At 36.7% G+C, this 22,908-nt stretch overlaps 1 protein-coding gene across 5 annotated transcripts in view; it reads right to left on the reverse strand.

The window, feature by feature from the left end:
* LOC136027021 (tRNA (34-2'-O)-methyltransferase regulator WDR6-like) overlaps nt 1-22,908 on the reverse strand; it is a 102,915-nt gene that overhangs the window by 11,246 nt on the left and 68,761 nt on the right. For all 5 annotated transcript variants that reach the window (XM_065703927.1, XM_065703930.1, XM_065703931.1 and 2 more), the window contains 2 exons: nt 12,345-12,533; nt 5,691-5,952 (listed from right to left, as the gene is read on the reverse strand). In XM_065703927.1, the coding sequence (XP_065559999.1) occupies nt 5,691-5,952; nt 12,345-12,533 (451 nt within the window). The remainder of the gene's footprint in view (nt 1-5,690; nt 5,953-12,344; nt 12,534-22,908) is intronic.

Consider the following 22,908-nt stretch of genomic DNA (forward strand, 5'->3'; position numbering starts at 1 on the left):
AATAACGAAAAAAATGAAAAAAAAAGTCAAAAACAGAAAAAACAAGGGTTGAGTCCAGTTTCAAGCAAAAAAAAAAAGAGGGTAATTCGGGGTTTAGTACGGCTTTAGTACATTTTAGTCCAAAGACAAAAAACACTGGTTGAGTGCAGTTCCAAGCAAAAAAAAGAATTGAAGGTAATTCGGGGTATATGGTTTAACTATTTAATAATTACTTAATAGTGACTGAATGAATCGTTAAATTTGACCGAATACATATTTCTGGTGTAAGAAAAACAAGGGTTGAGTCCAGTTTCAAGCACACAAAAATTGAGGGTATTTCGGGGTTTACGGCTTTAGTACATTTTAGTCCAAATACAAAAAAAAGAAACAAAAAAAAGGAAAAAAACAAGGCTTGAGTGCAGTTCCAAGCAAAAAAAAATTTAAGGTAATTCGGGGTATATGGTTTTGATATTCAAAAATTACTTAATAGTGCTCCTACTACTCCAACACCTACTACTACTATCATTACACCTACTACTACAACGACTACTGCTACTACTACTACTACTTCTCCTACTACTACTCTTACTACTACTACTACTACTACTACTACAACTACTGCTACTACTACCACTACTACTAGTACTACTGCTACTACTACTACTACTGCACCCAGAACATGAAAATGGCGTCACAAAAATGCGTCACAAAAATCATCCAGCAGAGCCAAAGGTTCGTGGACAGATTTATTCTAATGATGATTGAAACTGAAATAAAAAGCTCATTTTCTTATCTTGAAACTATTATCCGGATTGATTCTAAGCAATCCATTTTATTACAAATACTATTACTACTACTAGTAACAGTTCATTGTAACACCAAGTTGACTGAGGCCCACAAAGCTGCGCAAGCTTCTCCTCTGCACCAATCTCTAGAAGGCTTTACCCTTTACTCTCTTCGTGAAGGACGTTCAATTTTTACTCCTTACTTCCTTTACTCTTTACTTCCTTTAAATTCTTTCTTTCGACCTATTCCCACCCCCTCCGCGGAAAAGCTGCTTATTGTTTTGCCGAAGTTACATGGCCGAACAGCACGATATTTGCCAATTTATTATCCTTCCTCCTAACTCATGAACCAGCACTAAATACGAGATAGAATTCCATTCTTTGCACTACTTCTTGTTTGATAGACGGTCAACCAAACGAATATCTAAACTATCTTAGACAATCCCTCTAAAAAAAAACCTTTAGGACACAAGTACAATATATAAAATCATCAAAATAAAGCAGAGTAATTTAGGGCGAACCCAACAACTATCTTCAGGTTGTTCAAAGCAGTAATAAGTACATTCAAAACTGCAAACAGCTTGCCTACAGAAAATTGACCTATCCGCCATTATTCTTTAAAAAACTCTCATTAGTGCAAAACATTTAAGCATTTGAAGGTTGAAGATTTGCATCTGAATCGCACAATTTTGCACCCAGTATTGAATATTTTCATTTAGACAGAAAATTCCTCAATGATTGATACCCGAAAGACAAAGAGAATAGGAATGAGTCACTAAAAACACTTCAACTAAAAACACTAAAACTAAACAAGAGCTAAGAGCTCGTATGGCACTTGTGACGAGGCGAGAAGAGCTAAGAGCCAAGAGATCATATGGTATGAGCTCTAACAAAATTCTATGAATCAATAGATTGATTTAAAAAGGAAAATAAGAGGCTTAATTCCGGTCAAGATTTAAAAGAAGAGCTCTGAGTCACAAAGTCCTTCTAAATATCGAAATTCATTAAGATCCGATCACCCACTCGTAATTTATAAATACCTAATTTTTTCTAATTTTTCCTCTCCCTTTTGCCCCCCATATGGTCGAATCTGGGAAAACGACTTTATCAAGTCAAATTGTGCAGCTCCCTGACACGCCTACCAATTTTCATCGCCCTAGCACGTCCAGAAGCATCGAACTCGCCAAATCACTGAACCCCTCCCCCCAACTCCCCCAAAGAGAGCGAATCCAGTACGATTCTGTCAATCACGTATCAAGGACATTTGTTTATTCTATCCACCAAGCTTCATCCCGATTCCTCCACTCCAAGTGTTTTTCCAAGATTTCCCCCTCCAACTCCCCCCAATGTCAAAAGATCTGGTCGGGATTAGAAATAAGAGCTCTGAGACATGAATTCCTTCTAAAAATCAAATTTCATTACGATCCGATCATCTATTCATAAGATAAAAATACCCCAATTTTCATGTTTTCCAAGAATTCCGGTTTCCCCCTCCAACTCCCCGAATGTCACAGGATCTGGTCGGAATTTGAAACTAGAACTTTAAAGCACAAGATCCTTCTAAATATCAAATTTCATTAAGATCTGGTCACCCTTTCGTAAGTTACAAATACCTCAATTTTCAAAATTACCCCCCCCCCCCCAAATCAACCAAAGAGAGCAGATCCGGTCCAGTTATGTCAGTCACGTATCTTAGACAGGTTTCTATTATTCCCATCCAGTTTCATCCTGATCTCACCGCTTTAAGTATTTTCTAAGATTTCAGGTCCCCCAACTGCCCCCCCCCCAATTACGCATGATCCGGTTGAGATTTAAAATAAGATATCTGAGTTACGAGCTCCTTCTATATATGAAGTTTCATGAAGATCTGATCACTCCTTCGTAAGTTAAAAATACGTCATTTTTTCTTATTTTTCAGAATTACCCCCCCCCCCCCCCAATTGAGCGGATCCGTTCCAATTATGTAAATCACGTATGCAAGACTTCTGCTTATTTTTCCAAATAAGTTTCATCCCAATCCCTCCAATCTAGGCATTTTCCATCATTTCAGGTTTCCCTACCCCAAACTTCCCCCAATGCCACCAAATCCGGTCAGGATTTAAAATAAGAGCTTTGAGACACGATATCCTTCTAACTATCAAATTTCATGGAGATCTAATCACCTGTTCGTAAGTTAAAAATACCTCATTTTTCTAATTTTTCAGAATCAACCCCCCCCCCCCCCAACTACCCCAAAGAGAGCGGATCCGTTCTGGTTATGTCAATCTGGTAATGTATCTAGGACTCGTGTTTTTTTCCATCAAATTTCATCCCGATCCCTCCACTCTAAGTGTTTTCCAAGTTTTAGGTTTCCCCCTCCCAACTCCCCCCCAATGTCACCAGATCCGGTCGGGTTTAAAATAAGAGCTCTGAGCCACGATATCCTTCTAAATATCAAATTTCATTGAGTTCCGATCACCCGTTCGTAAGTTAAAAATACCTCATTTTTTTAATTTTTCAGAAATACCCCCCCCCCAACTACCCCAAAGAGGGCGGATCCGTTCCGTTTATGTCAATCATCTATCTAGGACTTGTGTTTATTTTTCCCACCACGTTGCATCCCGATCCCTCCACTCTCAGTGTTTTCCAAGTTTTAGGTTTCCCCCTCCCAACTCCCCGCCCCCGTCACCAGATCCGGTCGGGATTTAAAATAAGCTGTAAGACACGATATCCTTCTAAACATCAAATTTCATTGAGATCCGATCACCCGTTCGTAAGTTGAAAATACTTCATTTTTTCTAATTTTTAAGAATTACTCCCCCCCAACTACCCCAAAGAGAGTGAATCAGTTCCGATTATGTCAATCATGTATCTGGGACTTGCGCTTATTTTTCCCATCAAGTTTCATCCCGATCCCTCCACTCTAAGTGTTTTCCAAGATTTTAGGTTCCCCCCTCCAACTCCCCCCAATGTCATCAGATGCGGTCGGGATTGAAAATAAAAGCTCTGAGATACAATATCATTCCGAACATCAAATTTCATTAAGATCCAATCACCCGCTCATAAGTTAAAAATACTTCATTTTTTTCTATTTTTTCCGAATTAACCGGCCCCCCACTCCCCCCAGATGGTCAAGTCGGGAAAACGACTATTTCTAATTTAATCTGGTCCGGTCCCTGATACGCTTGCCAAATTTCATCGTCCTAGCTTACCTGGAAGTGCCTAAAGTAGCAAAACCGGGACTTTAGGTTTCCCCCCTCCAACTCCCCCCAATGTCATCAGATCCGGTCGGGATTTAAAATAATAGCTCTGAGACACAATATCATTCCAAACATCAAATTTCATTAAGATCCAATCACCCACTCATAAGTTAAAAATACTTCATTTTTTCTATTTTTTGCGAATTAACCGGCCCCCCACTCCCCCCCCCCCAGATGGTCAAATCGGGAAAACGACTATTTCTAATTTTATCTGGTCAGGTCCCTGATACGCTTGCCGAATTTCATCGTCCTAGCTTACCTGGAAGTGCCTAAAGTAGCAAAACCGGGACCGATAGACCGACAGACAGACAGACCGACAGAATTGGCGATTGCTATATGTCACTTGGTTAATACCAAGTGCCGTAAAAACACTGTTCACCAAAAACAATTTTCTTGCATAGTAGTCGATAAAAACTATTATACTTGCATAAGATTGACAAAGACCATAACAAAGTGGTTTCCAACCTGTTGGGCGCACCCCCCCCCCCTCCAGGGGGAGCAAGACTGTTGCAAGGGGGCATGCAACTATGTCAAATAGGTGAAAAAAATGAATCAGTATTATACATAATCCGCACGTTTTGGCTACGAGTAAAGGACGATTTTACCTACTTTGACAAACAAAGCTTTATAAATTTTATTGCCATTTGTAACATCTTAATGATCTTGCTTAATGATTGAAAAGGACCTGAGAATCACGATTTCTTCAACGATACAAAGGTTTGAGAAAATTTGTGCTGAAAAACAAGTTCAACCGTCGAATTAAATTTTTATGTTGTAGTTTCTTTTTTGTTTTGTTTTTATATTTCTTATAATAAACATATTAGATTCCTACATAATATTGCATATTATTTTGTAGCCCATTAAATAGATTATAATATCAGTTGAGTATTTATGAAATTTGATTTTTGGATAAAATTAACGGGACGCAACATTTTGTTTCTTAAAGGGGGGCACACCATTTTTTTAAGGGAGGCACTGGTGCAAAAAGGTTGGAAACCACTGCCATAACAGGTTTAAAGCAAGGAAGATGTGTGATTCCCCCCCCCCCCTCTATTTATAAACATCCTTCATATACGGGAAATTGGAGAAAGTAACCCTTGATATTTGTGTGGAGAACCACCTAGAAACACTGAAAAATAGTCATTTAAAAATAAACTTTTTTTATTCAGACCCCTCTCTTCAGGAAAATGTTCTGATACTCAGACTCCCCCCCCCCGGAGTCAGACCTGTGTGCAGCTTTCTATAAGTACTGATATTCATCATCCAAGTCTTTGGAATCTTGTAGATTAATTCCCCTTTCCGGGAGCTTTCCACACTTCGGTATCTAAACACAATTAGACAGCCAATAGTGGCGGCAATGAGGGACTTAAACGTCCAACAGCTATGACCAGCAAGAATTTGCGTACCCTCAGTTTCCTAAATTCTAAGGCTGCACCAAAGGGTTAATCTAGATAATGAGACACCATTCCCTAAGATTCTTTTTTAGCTTGAAGTCAACACCAGAGCAATCACTGTTCTAAGTCTACAAGTTTTGTGACGTTTTAGAAAATACTTATTATAGCCTATATTTTTAAGTCTGTAACAATAGCCTATAGATTGCAAAATATCACTATTCATTTCTTTAAAGGCTTATTAGGCTAAGCCAGTAAGCTGAATCAGGTGTTCATTACAAATGAATTATTATTACCTCTGTCAAGTATTTTAGATATACAAAGTTCGGCTCTTCCTCCTCCAGAAATAAGAAATTGCAAGCTGCCTCCTAGAGAGCACACAGCAACGGCTCTCACACTGCTTCGGTGGAATTTAAATTTTTTGGACCACTTCAACATCGAGTGACTGAAGAGCGAAAGTCGAATTGTAGTATCATCACTGCCACTTATTAGAAGAAAATCGCCATGTGTTTTCTTAACAATTGTGGCCGTATTGATCACTTTTGTATGAAAACCAGACTAGGAAAAAAAAATACTCATCAATAATGAGACTTAATTCAAGAACGAGGAAGGCTAAATTAAAATTCGCAATAAAAATATAGGTATTGAGAAATTTGTCGGCGACATTCGACGATTTTGGTAATAAAAATTCGTGAACTTGGAAAGACTGGAATGAAAATTTTGAATCAGAATTCAGTAAGAGGGTAATTTGAAAAGGCTGGGAGAAAATTCGGAATAAAAAAAAAAAGGCGAAAACCTGTATCAACGCTTAAACTGTAAGAAAGGAATCCTATATTATCCATTTTGGTAAAAAAAAAAGGGAGGTGGGGGAGAGCTAATATAATCCAATATGCAATAAATAAACTTCGAATCATAAATATCTGCAAGTGCGCACTTCCTAAGATCTCTCCTTTTTACTATTTTTTCTGTTTACCAGTAACCAGCTTGTTTTTTAAGTTTTTTCTAAGGGGGTTGGGGGTGCCCAAAAAGGGCCGCGTGTTTTTTTTCTGAGTGTTTCAACATTTGGTGCTTTTGCCCATTTTTTGTCTTCCAGAAGAAAAGGGGGAGGAAAACCTCCAGTTCTCCTCACTGGGCGTCCTTGGTCAGGAGCATCAAAGACACGGTCCTCACTCTAAAATATTTAGATTTAGCCAGCTACCTAAATTACTGGTGTTTGAAGCATACGATATTTGATACAGAATGTATTAAAGTCAATTCAACCATAATAATAATGATAATTTATTTATGACTCGACATACAAACACTTGGAAATAAGGAATAAAAGAAAAAAAAAACAAAACAAATCAACTCTGTATGTAAACACTTAGGTTATATAACACACCGTTCTGTCAACTGAATTGTTGATTAGAGTTATAGCTTTAGGCTTAGTTAAACACACTACTACACAAACACTTTGAAACCAACGAGTAAGAAGAAACTAAAACCAACCCTGTATAGAACACTTAGCAGGAGTAGCAGAGTAAAAAGAAAACTAAAAGAAAATGAAGTAGCAACATTACCCAAATAAGCCACCCCTACGAGCAGTCAAAATGTTCAAAAATCTAGTTTTTCAGCGGCTTCAAACAGTTTATCACGAAGAGTTAAAACCTTTTAAGATCTGATGCCTCATACTAAGTGACCGGTTCTTAATTTCAAGTCGATGACGCTACATAGGGCAAGAGCTTCATGGCATCCACAGGCGTCAAACATTCAAGGTGCTTTAAGAAATTGGATAACCAACCAAAAATAACTTAAGCATGATCAAAGTTTAAAAAAAAAAAAAGTTTGTATGGAGCCACCTGATTGTACTTGACCCGATAAGCAACTATTTTTGAATAAGCAACTTGGATCTTTCTGTCGTCAATCATCAATAAGCTTCGAAGCTGTGTCAAAGATGTATTTACTGGAATTAAGTTATTTCGATAAAATAGGATGATCAGAACAGAGCGGGAATTTGCTACTTTAATACTCACACTTTTCAATATTAAAGGTTAACCCATTTCGAAAAATAAATCATAGAATATCACCAGGGTGCACTCTACACGGGTAACTTTCAGCCACAAATGTGCATATTCATCCCAATATTATAAAACGAAAATAACTGAAAGATTGACACGGTTAGAATATAGCGAATATAAAGCTAGGGTGTACAAAGCACTGTCAAACGCCTTCGATAGGTTAATAGCTTAAGATCCTTTGATGGGTGCAAAAATTCAATGGGATATCTTAAACTTTTAGCGGAAGATTGGTCAGTATGACCGCAACCAATTTTCTTTAGAAACTTAATTTATTTTTATCATTTTCATATGGTGATCTACAGTTTATGGTTATATGGTTTTCAATTTCTTTTCTTATCGTCGGCTAAATAATGTTACTAAAAACGTGAACTGTTTCAACTGTTTTATATAATCAACTTAATACAATAAGAGACATTAGCCCTCAAACACCTTATATATATGTAGACAGTACGATCATCTCCTATCTCCACAATTAGACAAAGCCAGACCGCAATGCAACTCCTCCAGAGAACATCCAACTAAACCAAGAGAATAAAAAGGGACATTAGATGTTTTTATGGGTAGGCACACGTGTGGTATCGGTATTCACAGCCTGGAGAACAGGAAAAGAAATCAAACGAATCGATTGTCTAGGGGATAAAGAAGAATGAAATACGTTGAAGAGATAAGAAGAAAAAGGAAAATAAATGGTTTGAATGTAATAATGCAAAAGGTAAAGATAACATTGGTTTGAGAATGGAAAGGAAAACAAAGAATGAATTTATGAGGATAATCAAGGTAAAAATAAGCTTTATTTTAACAATGCCATTACTTGATGACATTTGATCAGGAAGTTAGGTACTTCGCACTGATATTTCAGTTTCATAGTTTTATCAGTTTTTTCTCAAAGGGAAAATATGTGGTCGGCTTGAATGCAAACTCGTAGCTAAATCAAATTTAGTCACTTCCTTTTTCATCTTTATTGATATTGCTTTGATTTTTATTGTTTGTAGTACTGAGGAGCTCATTAACGAGATATTCAAATACTATAAATACTAGTTTTTTTTTTTAAATTGCCTCTTTGGTAAAAAAAAAGAGATAATCAAATATTTAAACTACTAAAATTAAAATAATTACTTGCTAGCTTATTTTCCTTGGTTGGGATTTCTTTTGATTTCATGATTCTTAAATTTAATTTCGTTAAATTTAGCTCATGTGCGCAATAAAAATATCAAATAGACTGTTCAAGGGGTCAGTCCTTGCAGCCAACTTCCCAGTTCAGGTCTTTGCACTCAAGCCAAATTCGATGAAAGTTCCAGCGGATAAGACAAAGATATTCAAAAGCAAAAAGGGGCATTTAAATCAAGCTTTCAAATATTTAAGCTTAATTCTTATTAATCTTTCAAATATTTAACTTCTACAGACGGATTAGACTACGATATTCAAAAGCAGGAAGGGGCATTATAAAATTATGTTAGCTACCGCAAAAAGCCTAAGTGAGGACAATTTTCTTAAAAAGCGTAGCTAATTATGACAAGACAGCTAAAACGAGAATTGAATGTAAAGAATCAAAAGAAAAAAAAAGAATAAAAAACTCAACTCCTTCCCTTTCTCCAAAAAATTAAGTCCTAGAAATGCGCATGACCAAAATCATTTGTTTTGGCATCTGCAAAAGTATTTTGCTACATCATATATCAAAGCTTAAAAATTAAGCTTCAGCAAATTGTACAAGCAAGGCCATTGGTGAATCTAATGAGGAGCCATGCCCCCCTCGCTCTGGCTCCATACATGCCTTGGACAAAACAAAGTTTGATTAGGAACTGACAATAAACTTGGTAACTGGAATGATTATATAACTTTATATAATCTTAACACAATTCAGAAACATTACAAGTTTTATACCAAACTTGTATGTAACCCAAAACTGGAAATAATGAAAAGAATCGTGAGGGTCAACTTAATGAGTTTTAAACAAAAATGCTTTCTGTTGAGAAGTTTTACGCAATTTGAAAGTTCGTGGCAAAATATTTACAACAATAATAACAACAAGCATCACTATATTCTTCTTATAATACAAATACAATCCTTCAGATGTCCTTAAATGTTCGGAAAACTCACAAACAATTTCACGAAAAACAGTTCTTAACAGACGTTTGGTATTTTCATGTATAGGGCTATTCCACCAGTTATTAGAAGAATAAGAATGGTCCTACATCAAATTTCCAAGGACATTTTTATGGCCAAAAAAAGAAAATAAAAGAGAAGAATTCAAAGAAAAAATCATTGTGTGGTTTACAATAAAGCTAGAAACCTCATTCAGGAAACTAGTCGTTCATGAGTTATTACCTTACTTAATCCCGAGTCACTGTGTATTCTTTCGTGTGTATGTTTTACTTTTTCTCAGCTTCATGGGGACCTCCCCCGGCACCAAAGTTTTCCACCATCTTTTACCTCTGATAAGATTAATTATAGTCTTCGCAATACAAAAAATCATATTCAAGTTCCTATTACTCCTTGCGTAAGGTCAGATTTTAACCCTTTAATGGCGAGTCATGTTGTATGGAAGAAGTTGCTTGAACCAGCTCGAAGGATCCACTCATTCGGTTTGTTCCAAAAAATTGTTTAAAATTCTTTATCTTTATAGAAGTTATATTCTATCTATTTATTTTTTTTTTATATATATTTATTATTATTTTGTTGGAGTCTATTTAATCTACTCAATTAATATAGTCTGGTAAATCTATTTAGTTTTGTTTTCTATAGTTTTTATTTTACTTATATTATCTTTACTTTTCTTTTTTCCTCGTCTCTCTGTGAGTAAGTAATTATTTTTTTTTTCTCTGAGTATGAAACTCGTTTTTCTTCCCTCTTCTTTACAGGCCAATGAGCCTTTGAGGGGAAAGTAAAATATTATATTGTATGTGTATTTCATGATGAATAAATCTTATCTTATCAAAGGGAATATTTTTCCTTACCAAGAAGAAAGAAGTTCTGACGGTCCATTGCGAAACATTACTATCTAAAACCAGAGATTATTGTGAAACCTAATAGATAATCTGTGCTAAAACTATTAGGATGCCTCTTTGTGGTAAAACATTTTGTAGCAATTTTCAGATAGTCCCGCCACTTCACGGATCCCTCTCCCACTATTTATGAAATTCTGGCTATTTCCTTGTTACAGCGTTGATCAGAAGTTATCAATGGAAATTTTCGTATTTACAAAAAAAATTAATCCGAACCCCCCCCCCCCCTTTTACAAATCTGGATCCACCATTCAGTCAAGTCATAAGCCATACCTGTGAGATGCGACAGTAGCAAACCACTTCGCCGGCTCACCCCCTTTATTTCTGCTTTCGCAATCATAAATGATGCAGGATCGCACCATTTTTCAAAGTTGATCGGGCAACTGAGGAATATACGGTGAATCGTCTACATAAAGGAAATGGGAGGAGCTTTTATACACGCCGAGACTCTTGGTGACAGACAATTTTTAGTATGATCGTACTGTCTAGAATTCTGTCCTGTGCCACCAACAGAGAACATAGCTTGTTGGGTATATCGACGAAAACATTCATTAATGTCAACATAATGATGATGATCGTTCAGGGAATTAGTTTTAAGGTTTTGAAGGAATACTTTTATATTCTTCTTTTCCTCGGAACCAGGCCTTGGCGTCATACTTTTAAAGCAAAAGGCAAGGATATCTGAAATGCACTCTGTTTTACACATATTGCTTTCCATCAAAAAGTTTTCGGAGCAAAAAAAAAAGATACCTATAAGCCTTTATCTCATTTTCGCCTTATAAATCTTTTTTTTTTTGTAAAAGAAAAACAAAAACAAGGACAAAACCGAAGTATTACTTACGCAACGCAAATAAGAAGCAGCAAGTCATATAAATATATCACACTAAATTTAAGTCTTTGCGGATTTTATATTTTTGGCGTTTTATTTAAAGTTCTTTATTTCATTCCACACTATTTATTTTGTGCTTGCATTGAGAAATTTAAATTATTCTCGTCCAGTGGGGTAATTTACTCTGAGGCAGGGGTCAACTGCCCCCTCCAGATCACAGTTTGTCAGACTCCAGTTTTTCCTATTTCTTTTCTTAATTTTCTTTATTTTATTAAATCGATTTAAATAACCCGTCAATTACCGAACCCAAAGGACTTTTCCCTGAGATGCAGCAAACTATGTTGCAGGTTTTTCGTTAATAGAAATTTAGGCCTGTTAAGTGTTAGGTTGGGTTTGTCCACGAAACAATTTATAAGATGACTCATCGATTCATCCATGATCCTTACTATAATAAACATTATAAGGGTAGGTTCCGAAAGAAGTGAAATATCACTTTGGGAATCAAATCTCACAGCGGGGGAGAATAGTGAATCCTCCTATGAGCCAAATTGAAAATTACAAAGATTATCATGTTCATTTTTAGAAGCATTATCATACTACCACACTAGGTAGCATGACCAGCATCTAGATTTCTTCTTCTTCCTTTTTAAGGTTTAGATAAATTTTGTTGCAAGGGATCAATTTGCACTCTCGCTCATTAAAATGAAAACTAGCAGAAATTTGTTAGACGGCTATTTGAAATTAGGGCGACAGGCCAAGGCCGTATTCAAGGGAGGAGTAAGGAGGGTTTAATGTTCGCCCGGCTGAAATGTTCACCCGGCTCGGAAAAAGGTAAGGCATAAACCATTTTTGATGCCTTTTCTATAGCTTTTTTTACCCACCCCCGAAAAAATCCTCCCGAAGGAAAATCCTGGATACGGCACTGCAACAGACCTTTTGTCTTCGTTCCGGACAGTTAGTTCATTTTTGGCTATTAACTAAGAGTCTTTATAAAGAAATTCGACAACGTCAGTCAGCCAAATATAAGATTTGTTAATTTAGAGAGAAGATTTTCCTTCTTACCTTTATCGCCACTTTCTTAAAAACATCTCTGTTTATGTTACATTTGAACAGGGCTCTTTCCTTAATAAAACAGAAAGTGTCAATTAATTGGCCATCAGTATGGTGGTAGTCCCAAGATCTCTGTGCTCCCCCACATACAATAGATGCCATTGTTCGCTCTCCACCTTCGGTTCTTATAAAGAAATGATTCTGAGAACAAATAAGAATAATAGTATAAACAAAAGTATAAATAAAACAGCCACGTTATCTTTGTATCTATCGACGGGAAAAGGAGATTCTGAGAATCTGATGATTCTGAGAACAAATAAGAATAATAGTATAAACAAAAGTATAAATAAAACAGCCAATTAAAAGGAGAGACAATTAGGACAACTAAGTTATATAGAGACTGTTCTTGATCATGATTTCTCAAACTACAGGGGTTTGCAGTAGTTTAGAAAATACTAAGCGTTTGCATGAAGTATGTTTTATTTATTGACGGATAAATTTCAATCATATGTACATAAAAATACGAATAACAAGTGAGAAAATTAAGCTCTACCAATAAAAGAAAACTATTACGCTCAAATTTATATTCAACAAAGAGGAATCTTGCGATAATTAATCTATTTTTAGCCTAACTCGGGGGGGGGGGCTAAGAAGGCAGAGGAAGCCTGTTTTAAACTCATAAATACGACATGAACCCTCCCTCACCGGTCCTTGGGATTTCGATAAATATTAATTCATAATTGCGAGACATAATTGAAGAAATTTCCAAATTGTGTTTAAATGATAGCCTAATTTCAAAACTTGAGACGATTTAATTTTTCCCTCTTCGTTCTAGAGAAAATATTCCGGGATAACCCAAATTTAGTTTCTTCTTTTGAGGCATACGACAAATTTATCAGTTGCTTTCTAATAAAACTACTGACAGAGGCAAACACAGATGCGCACGCTTCTTCTCCTTCTGAATCTAATCAAACCCTCCCTCTTAAAACCCTCCCTCTTAAAACCCTCCAAAGAAGTTCGTATTTCTCTTTCTTTCCTTACGAAATTTCCCCACCCCATTCGACGACGACCTGCTTTCCTTTTGGTTCTAGACGGTTGGCCGACAATCATTGGCAATCAGTCACCCTTCATCTGTAGAACGTGTTCTAGACATCTCAGCCTTTCTCTCATTATAGCCCAAAACTGCTTTTTTTGTTCTGCTTACTGTTTGAGAAACAGTCAGTCAGTCGAATACCCTAAACAGTCCGTTGGTAATTTCTCTGGAAAACATCTAGCAATTCCCCCTCTGTATTTCAGAGTGCCCACACGTCAGAACCATACTTGGCCACTGTCATCACTGTGGCATCCAATTTTCTAATCTTGGTTTACAAACCAATCTGAGAATAGGAACATAAGTCTGTGAACTAAGAATATTTGAAACCCCAGTGATGACATAGGAATGTCTTTCATCTCATTTATCATAGTTTCTTTGAGTCCATTAACAGTCCTTGTACTATTTTGAACACTCTTTCCATTAGAATAAAAATACAGAGAAAAACCTGACAGACGAAGATCTGGTATACTGGGGAACTTCTTAAAGTAAGTCCAAGACAAACCAGCTGGCTACAACAGAAATTCAGCTACAAATTTCTAGAAAGTATTTGAGCTGGGAGGGCTGGCTTCACCTTGCCATAACCATAACTTAGTGATAAGTCGGTGAAAGGCAAGGTATACCCAGGAACTGGGTTTATTTCTGATCTTTGTACACTTAGCTGTAAGCCCCTGAAGCATGCTAAGAGTCTTGAATGTTTTGACTGGCTCTTTGAGATCCCTCTCGGTCCATTCTTTCAAATTGTTTCATCAATTACTGAATTCTGCTCTAGGAGGAACTTCTAAGATTTAAATTAATGCACATAATTGTCCTCTATTATCTTGAATGAACCTGTGTTTTCATTGTGTTTGGTAAAATACATTTTCTAGAGCTCTTGCTCATGTCTTGCTGCTTCCGTTGACATTGTTGGAAGTCAATAGGTCAGCCAAAAATCAAGCAATAAAATCCACGTCTTCGGATATCTATCTTTTTTCGGATCATACGGCAATTGTCAGATATAATAGGACAATTCGTAAAATATTAAACAAAAACCAGACCTAATATCAAAGATCTTTGATGCATGCATGTAAATAAGATGTGGGAGACAAAATCCAGAAGCAAAGGGGTCAAACTCCCTGTACTAAAAAATAAGAGCAATTAGTGGCTGATTCTTGGTTCATCCATGTATTAATCCACCCACCCTTTAAAAAGTAGAAAATAAATAAAACTTTACAAAATAAGGAGATGATAATCACCAGTTATTTTGTTTACAGTAATGTTTCTCCATTTATTTTAAGATTTGAGGCAACATTTGCTCCTTTTCTTTTCTTGTTGTTGACATTCTACCTCTTTCGTGCTGATGAAATGTACGTTGTACTGGGGCTCGTACTGATGGAACGTTTCAATTCAAATACCATTTAGAGTCTATTTGAAAACCCTGTCTCGCAACCTAGGCATAATGGCAGCCTAGGCATGGAAAACGTAAGCGGTTTTCCCTCTATTTGCCCTACTCCTTCAACATTTTTCCCTTATCCATCTATATATGGCGTACTGCAGTAGCGTTTGGCTTGGTCTATTGTCTTCCATTGTTCGGGCTTTACGAATTTTACAAAACAACGCTATTCGATTGTTGGTTTACCCACAACCCTAAGATTCGTTAAAGGACGCCTGTGAGTGATTAAGAATACTGCCAGCTTCTGGATTAAGAGATTTTACACACTTTTCTTTATTCTTAGGCAACAACATGATACAAATCTTTCATATTTTGACAATAAAGCAAATTTGAGACCTTCGGTAAACGATTATAACACTCGATCTTCTACAGAGTTTAATGCTTCACCGGTTGTTTCGACCCTGTCAACGTTTTCTGTTTCATAGGGGGATTCAGAGTTAGAAACACATTGATCAGAATATAAAAAAAATGCTAGTGACGGTTTCTTCGTTTAACAGTGTAATTGAGAAAACACTTTTTTTAAGTATGAGTTTTAGTTGTTTTTTGGAGGGGGGGGGGGGGTAAATAAAAGAAGTAAATTAATAACTACCACCTCTGAAGGTATGAGCCATTTAATGAAATTGTTTATTATACGGTTTATGGTGTCGATTAGGAATTTTGCATTAAAATGTCAGTTTTTTGTTTTCTTTGTTTATATTTTTCTTCTTTTGTTTTTAGCGTATATTTTGCCAACATTTCGGACAAGTTTTTCGCTTCTGTGCGTGATCGTTAAACTGTAGTTGTTGTTTATTTGTATTAAATTTATCTGTCTCTCACTTTCTCCCTTTAATCTGAATTTGTTTTGTCACTTGTGAATGCAAAGTAATTTCTACGAAATTCTGAAAAGATATCAAACGTAAGCTAAAAAAGTATATATTAATCATAAATACAAATTAAAAAATTATATTTGTCTTCTCAATGATAGAAATAATAAAAAAAAAATAAAAGATATATCTTAGTAAATATATATGCTTGACAAGGGTATAAAACATTGCAAGAGCATTTACCTTGATATAAATATAATTTACTGTTTATCCACGTACAAAATCAAAACTAAATCACGTTTTTTAGATACTTTAGCTTTTATCATAGATATATCTTTTGTAATAGAAAGTTTAAGCTGTGTAGCAGATTTTAAATTAAGTTTTAAGCAGATATAAAGTTTTTGCAAATGTATCTCTTCCATCTTCAAACTGTTGTATAGGCATGGTATTTCGTCTTCGCAACTCTCAAGTTCTTGATGATCTAGAAATAAAATTCGTTCTGGAATTTCGGAATAGTTTAAAGTTTCAGGATTTCAACATTTTGAGTTTGGTACGTTAACTTCTTGCTGACAAAATGAAGATAGAACTGAACATAGAACAGTAGCCAATTTTCAGCATCAAAACATAGTCCCAAATGCCAAGGCCTTAACAAACAAAAATGAGAGAGTTGAATTCAACACTTTCACGGAAATGTCTTCACGGGTAAATAGAACTTGGTCAGGGTTACAAAAAAAAACTTTTAAAAAACGCATCAAGAATTTGTTTATTTTCATTATTATTACATTTTTGCGAATCACATAAACATTTCTGGGGGAATGGGGGGGCCAAAACTTCTCTATCTTCTCCTTTATTACCATTTCTCAAAATGAAAACCGATTTCTTACGCCTATTAAAAATATATATGTAACTCACTACTGTTTTTGAATTTGACTAAGTCTGCAGCAATTTTCCAGAATGAAATAAAAATCTCTTTTTTCAGCATTCCAAATTGTATAAACAAGAATAGAAATTACAATATCCGAACTCAGAAAGTAAACTTGTTAGTGATTATTTAATACCAGATTCCTATAGAGTATGAAATCCTATCTTTGAGCCCAGGATCATAAGTTTGCTTTTTATTTCTAGAACAAAATTCTGGAAATATCAATGTGGGCATTCAAAATTCTGAATTTCCTTTCACGAGGCCTTCGATTCGGATCGAATATCCAAAAAAGAAAAATATACGCATGAGACTGGGAACCACAACCACGCATTACGGGATGACTTACCCCCAACCACAAATTGCACTTCCCGCCGAAGGCATATAATCAGGACACGGGCACCTGCCCTATGCAGACCATTGGTCAGCATACGACAAAGTCAAAAAAAAAGAGGCTTGGAGCCATAAGCGGATTAAACAAGTCTAGCTGCGGTCCCACTCAAACTTGGATGAAGGGAAGGGGGAGTATGCACAATATTGCCATCTGCAAACTTACTAGAAGGTGTTACTGTATCTCAGTCACATTTGATAAAAAGTAAAGGCCAGTATCATATCTCTTCCCATAGGCTACCCGGGCATAATTTAGCTTCCACTGGTAACTTGAAGAGGGAACAGTCCCCAAAGTACTCGTCACAAAATCATCTACCAAAAGGGACGGTCTGGTCGACCATGAAGAAATTTGGCGTGAAGTGAGGGCTGGTGTTCCAGTTATGCCTTCTGTAGCCTCAGAACCCCACCCAAACTCTACGGAGAATGGGCAGAGGGTCCCAAGATTTTCTTTATAACAGCATTTAAATAAAATAGTTGAGCCTTAACCGAGTGTAACAGAAAATAAGAGTAAATGTCCTTAATTTTCTAGTTTTAAGTCAATATTTGCTGCTCTATGGGGTGTCCATCAAATCAATCCTCAAGCCGTTCTCCTCAATGATATAGCTGGTACGCTACCTCAATAGCCGGAGTACTATACTGTCATTCGAATTACATCGCTAATTCACCGCGAATAGATTTTAGTCCCACAGGAACCTATAGTTCCAAAACGCCTAGGCATATTGGAGACAAAAATATTAAGCCCCTCTCTGCCCACTCCTCCAGGTAAAACTTTAAGGTTCATTTCCACTGTCCTTCCAGTACACTCTCAAACCTTCAACTTGATAGCCCAACCCATTCCACAAATACCACAGGCACACTAATCTGATTGCCTGGCAACAAATAGTGTCTTTTGCGTTACCTCACCGCTTGATCGTGGATAGATTCCAAGTCCCAGAATGGCTTATAGCGTAGATATATTTTTGAGAGTTCATACAGTAAACACCTTTATTGGATACAATCTGGATATAATCTCATTATACAGTAAGACTCAATCGTGATTCCCTATGGACTTCTCTTAATCAACCTTGAACTTGGATGTTCTGAGTGAAAATTCCCTTGGGAACTTTGATTAAGAATTAACCTGAGTGATTTCCCTAGAGTCATTTAGTATCCGATTGTTTTGATCTATTTACTATTGACATTTTTGCAATTTGAACTTGGTGTACTCAGTAGCGATATTTATTATGGATCCGGAGCAGTGTGGGATCTGTTTAAAAAGAATTACAAGCAAAACAGGCGGCGTGCAGTGTATCAAATGTAATAAATGGTCTCATTTTAGTTGTGGAAAAACTAAATACTCTAATGACTTGAAGAAGACCTTTGTGTGCGTAATTTGTACACAAAAAGATTCCCCTAAGACCTTTACTCTGAAAAAACTGAGATCGAAAAATAATAGTCCGAAACAGCAAAGTAACAACGATAAAATCCAAGATCAACTTAAAAAGAACACTATCTTCCCAGTAGAAAACTTGTCATCTAAATCTCCAGGCATTCCTGGCGGTGCACTGAGAATTATGGATACTATAGAAAATATCACCGAGGAAAGAATCGATACTATAGAAAATATCACCGAGGAAAGAAATGACTACTCAGGTCCTGATCTGAGCTGCCTCTTATGTGACGAACCGACAAAAGACAGCCCTTCGTTTGATTGTCACCTTTGCTTACACCGCATGCATGCGGCCTGCGCTGCAATTGATGCAGACATAGTTCTTGCTCTGCAGAAACCCTCGGGACGTTTCTTTCTTTTTACCTGTGAGAAGTGCTTAAACCAGGGTAATATAACCAGCTCTAGAGTTCTCAGTAATAATGTATCTGTTCAATGCAGTAGCTTTCTTATTAGTCAAACAACACAAACCGACCTAGAGTATTCTCAGTCTCCGCATACAGAAGAAGAGGGTGTTACAACAGATCATATTCCTGAACGACGTGTCTGCAGATTTCACATAAGGCGAGGCTGTAGAAAGGCGGAGAATTGCACGTTTCTCCATATTTGCTTGGATTATTTCAAAGGCATCTGCCGTGATGAGTGTTGTATTCTGCCTCACAGATCTCTGTGTAAAAAATTTGCTCATGGCCTTTGTTTCATGAACTGTTGTCCTAATGTGCATCTCACTTCCCCCAGAAGGAAAAAGCTACGTTCCAATACTGAATTGCGAAGTTCAAAAAACGGGGAGCGAAAAATTCCACCTCTGTTAAAACATGGTTGCCAAAGACAACAGTTTACAGTCCCACTTATGAGTTTGAAGCTCAAACCACCTGTCTTAAATCAGCCAATGCAGATCCCTCCCCCCTCATACCAACCACTCCTCGTGAAAACCTGGAGAAACTGGCAAGAACCAACATCTGCCAGCCTTCCGACAATATATCCAGTACTAACAACCAACCAATTTGGAATTCCAAAGAAATCAAAGATTCACCCACCCCTCAAACCATGTCTTCCGAGTATCCCAACTTGGAACCGATTCAATGTGTTGGCAAGGAGATTCGAGACCGCAGTGTAAAGCCCCCCTTTCGTCCCTATATATTTCCAAAAATACTATTATCAAATGTCCGGTCACTTATGAACAAATTAGAAGAGGTTGAACTATGCTTGAAGAATGAACTGGTTGATATTGCTTGTATCTGTGAATCATGGTCCGCGACTGAAGATGTTGTAGCATTTGAAGGATATGATACCTATTTCAAACCTAGAATGACACCCAATGATATTTCAGTAACACATGGTGGTGGTGTTGGTATTATTTGTCGATCGTCTATAAGAAATCGAGTTCTCACTTTCAGTAATATACCAAATAAGCATGGTTTTGAAGTATTATGGTTGTGGTGCAGGCCTAAGAAGCTTCCCAAGGAAGTGGCATCACTGGTGATATGTGTTGTTTACTATCCGCCCCGTGGCCCCTATCGTAAAGACCTTGTGAATTACTTACAGAATTGCACTGACAATGTACGATCTTTGTACCCTAATGCTGGTATCATAATGTGTGGTGACTTTAATGACTTAGATGCCAAATGGCTAAGTAGTTCACTATCACTTAAGCAGGTTGTGAATGTGCCCACAAGAGGTAACCGTATGTTGGATCTCATTTTTAGCAACTGTCCTGAATATTATAATACTCCAGTTACATTACCCCCATTAGGTTTGAGTGATCACTTGTGTGTTGCTTGGACACCCAATCATTTTATCCCAAATCGACAAATAAATAGTGTGGTGTACAGGCCTTTCTCACCTGAACTAGTAAATCTCTACAAGAATTGGCTCACAGATCGTGACTGGCGTGATATTCTCTCATTGTCTGACGGTGACAAAATGGCAAGTTTATTCTGTAAGGAACTATTCGAAAAATACTGTGAAATTTTCCCACCAAAAAAAATATATGTGAAATCTAATGATAAACCATGGATTACTCAAGAGATTCGGAATCTGATAAAAGTGAGGAACGAATTGCATTTAACTGGATCCGTAAAAGATTTCAAAAGAGTAAGAAATTTAATTGTATATAAAATAAGATGTTCTCGTAAGCAGTATGGGTCTAAAATAATAAGCAAAATATATAAATCCAACCCAAGGAAGTTCCATGACTTAGTTCAGAACATTATCGGGAAAAAAGTAAGCAGAGTTGAAGTGAGAGATGTCAATGGTAAACCCCTGTTACCTAGTGAAATTAATAACTTTTTTGCATCTGTTTGTAAAATTCATCCGCAACTAAGAACATTACCACCGAATGATTCAGTTTCAAATATCCCTATACTAGAGATTTGTTCAGTTGCTAAAAAGTTAAAAGCACTTGATTCTCGTAAATCTAGTTATCCTAGTGAGATACCAATTAAATTGATTATTGAGTGTGCTGATCTTTTATCTACTCCTTTAACGGCAATTTTTAACCAGTGTTTTATTGATGGTAATTTCCCATGTATTTTTAAACAGGCATATGTAACGCCAATCCCCAAATGCAAGGCACCTAAAGATATAACCGAGATGAGGCCGATTTCGAAAACTCCAGCTCTCTCAAAAGTATTTGAAAGTTTTATTTTTGATTGTTTATTTGAGGACATAAATGATAATATTGATCCCCAACAATTTGGATTTAGATCCGGGCATAGTACTGTTCATTATTTGGTTGCATTATTGGATACTATCCTTAAGCACTTAGAGAATAATGGGGCCTATGTTGAAGCATTATTTGCAGACATAGTTAAGGCTTTTGATAGTCTTGATCATAATGTAGTTGTGGAAGAAGCAAAGGCTATGGGTGCCCGTCCATTTGTTGTACGAATGCTAGCTAGTTTTCTTTTTGAAAGATCTCAGTGTGTCCAACTTCCTGATCATGAGCCATCTGAATTTGTAAATATTTTTTGTGGTTCGCCACAAGGGACTAAATTAGGCCCGCTTTCTTTTCTTATTGTTTTTAACCGTATTTTAACAACAATACGTGAGCGTTTTAAATTTGCTGATGATTTAACTGTTTTATCACTGCGACTAAGCCCTCCGACTACTGAACAGTCTGACTTGATCAAAATCTATCATGATCTAAAAGCTGAATTAGGAAAGGTAAAACTGGCGGTCAGTGAAACTAAGAGCTCTTATATGACATTTTCCTTCCTAAAGGGTAACAACCACTCTTCTCATAATTCCATACTGCCAACAAAGAAAACTGTTAAAATACTTGGGATTCTTTTGGACGATGATTTAAGATGGAATTCGCACGTTGACTATCTGACTAAAAAAGGCGCCTCGCTTTTACATTCATTTTCCAACCTAAAAAGATTTGGTACACCAACTGAGGTTTTAAAGTCTGTATACTGCAGCTATGTTAGACCTTCTCTTGAGTATGCATGCCCTGCTTGGCATCCGGGATTGACAAAAGATCAAACAGATAGACTTGAGACAATACAAAAAAGAGCTGTAAAAATTATACTTGGACAAAACTACTCAACTTACGAAGATGCCCTGAAACAACTCAATTTGGACTCACTTGATAGTCGTAGACATGGCTTAACATATAGATTTGGACTAAATTGTTTAAATTCCCCAGCACATTGTCGTCTACTACCCAACTTTGCGAGCCCCCCGACTGGAGGACCAGTTACTAGACTTCGACAAATAAAAAACAATTGTCCACAGTTACTGACTTGCTCAGCATATAGTACTGAGAGATATCGCAAATCATTTGTTCCATATTTTACCCGTCATTTTAATAATATTGACGCGACTAATATTTAATGTTTGATTAATATATTGTTTGTTTAAATTTTCCTGTGAGTGTTTTTGAAGGTATAAATTATTTTTGTCATGACATGCTAATGCTAGCTCCGGCTATTGTAGTGAATAAATATATTCTATTCTATTCTATTCCTCTTAGCTATCCCTGAGATATTGCAGATATAGTATTTTGATAGCCTGAATGGACCCAACATCTTTTGTTAATCTCTTCCCCCTCCACTTAAGTCAAAATTCAAGGCTTATCCTCCCCCCTCCCACGTACTCTCTGAAGTTTCCAGCCTGGACCCCTAAGCAATTCCCGAGATGTTGCAGACTACATACTTTGAAAACTCGGATGCAAATAATGTCTTTTAATGTATTCGGGTACGTATGTTGCTTCACCAAAGCATTGGAGGAAAACTGGGAATCAAGACCCAGCGAATAATCCATTAGAGTTTCAAGTTTACTGGACAACCAAGGCCAAACATTCCTGCCTTTTCTATTAAGACCTACTAATGAGTAACGGCTAGAATACATAATTTGAGACCATTACCCCTGAGGGTACGGGGATCATGTCAACCCCGGAGGCATACTCATCAGATCCATTTAACTATTCTGAATAAAATTTTTATCTTAAATTTTGATCCGCTACTATGAGGAGGGGACAGGTTACAGGGGATAGTCAAAGGTAGAACGGCAC

Source organism: Artemia franciscana, chromosome 5, assembly GCF_032884065.1.
Source record: "Artemia franciscana chromosome 5, ASM3288406v1, whole genome shotgun sequence".
In the NCBI taxonomy this organism is placed as follows: Eukaryota; Metazoa; Arthropoda; class Branchiopoda; order Anostraca; family Artemiidae; genus Artemia; species Artemia franciscana.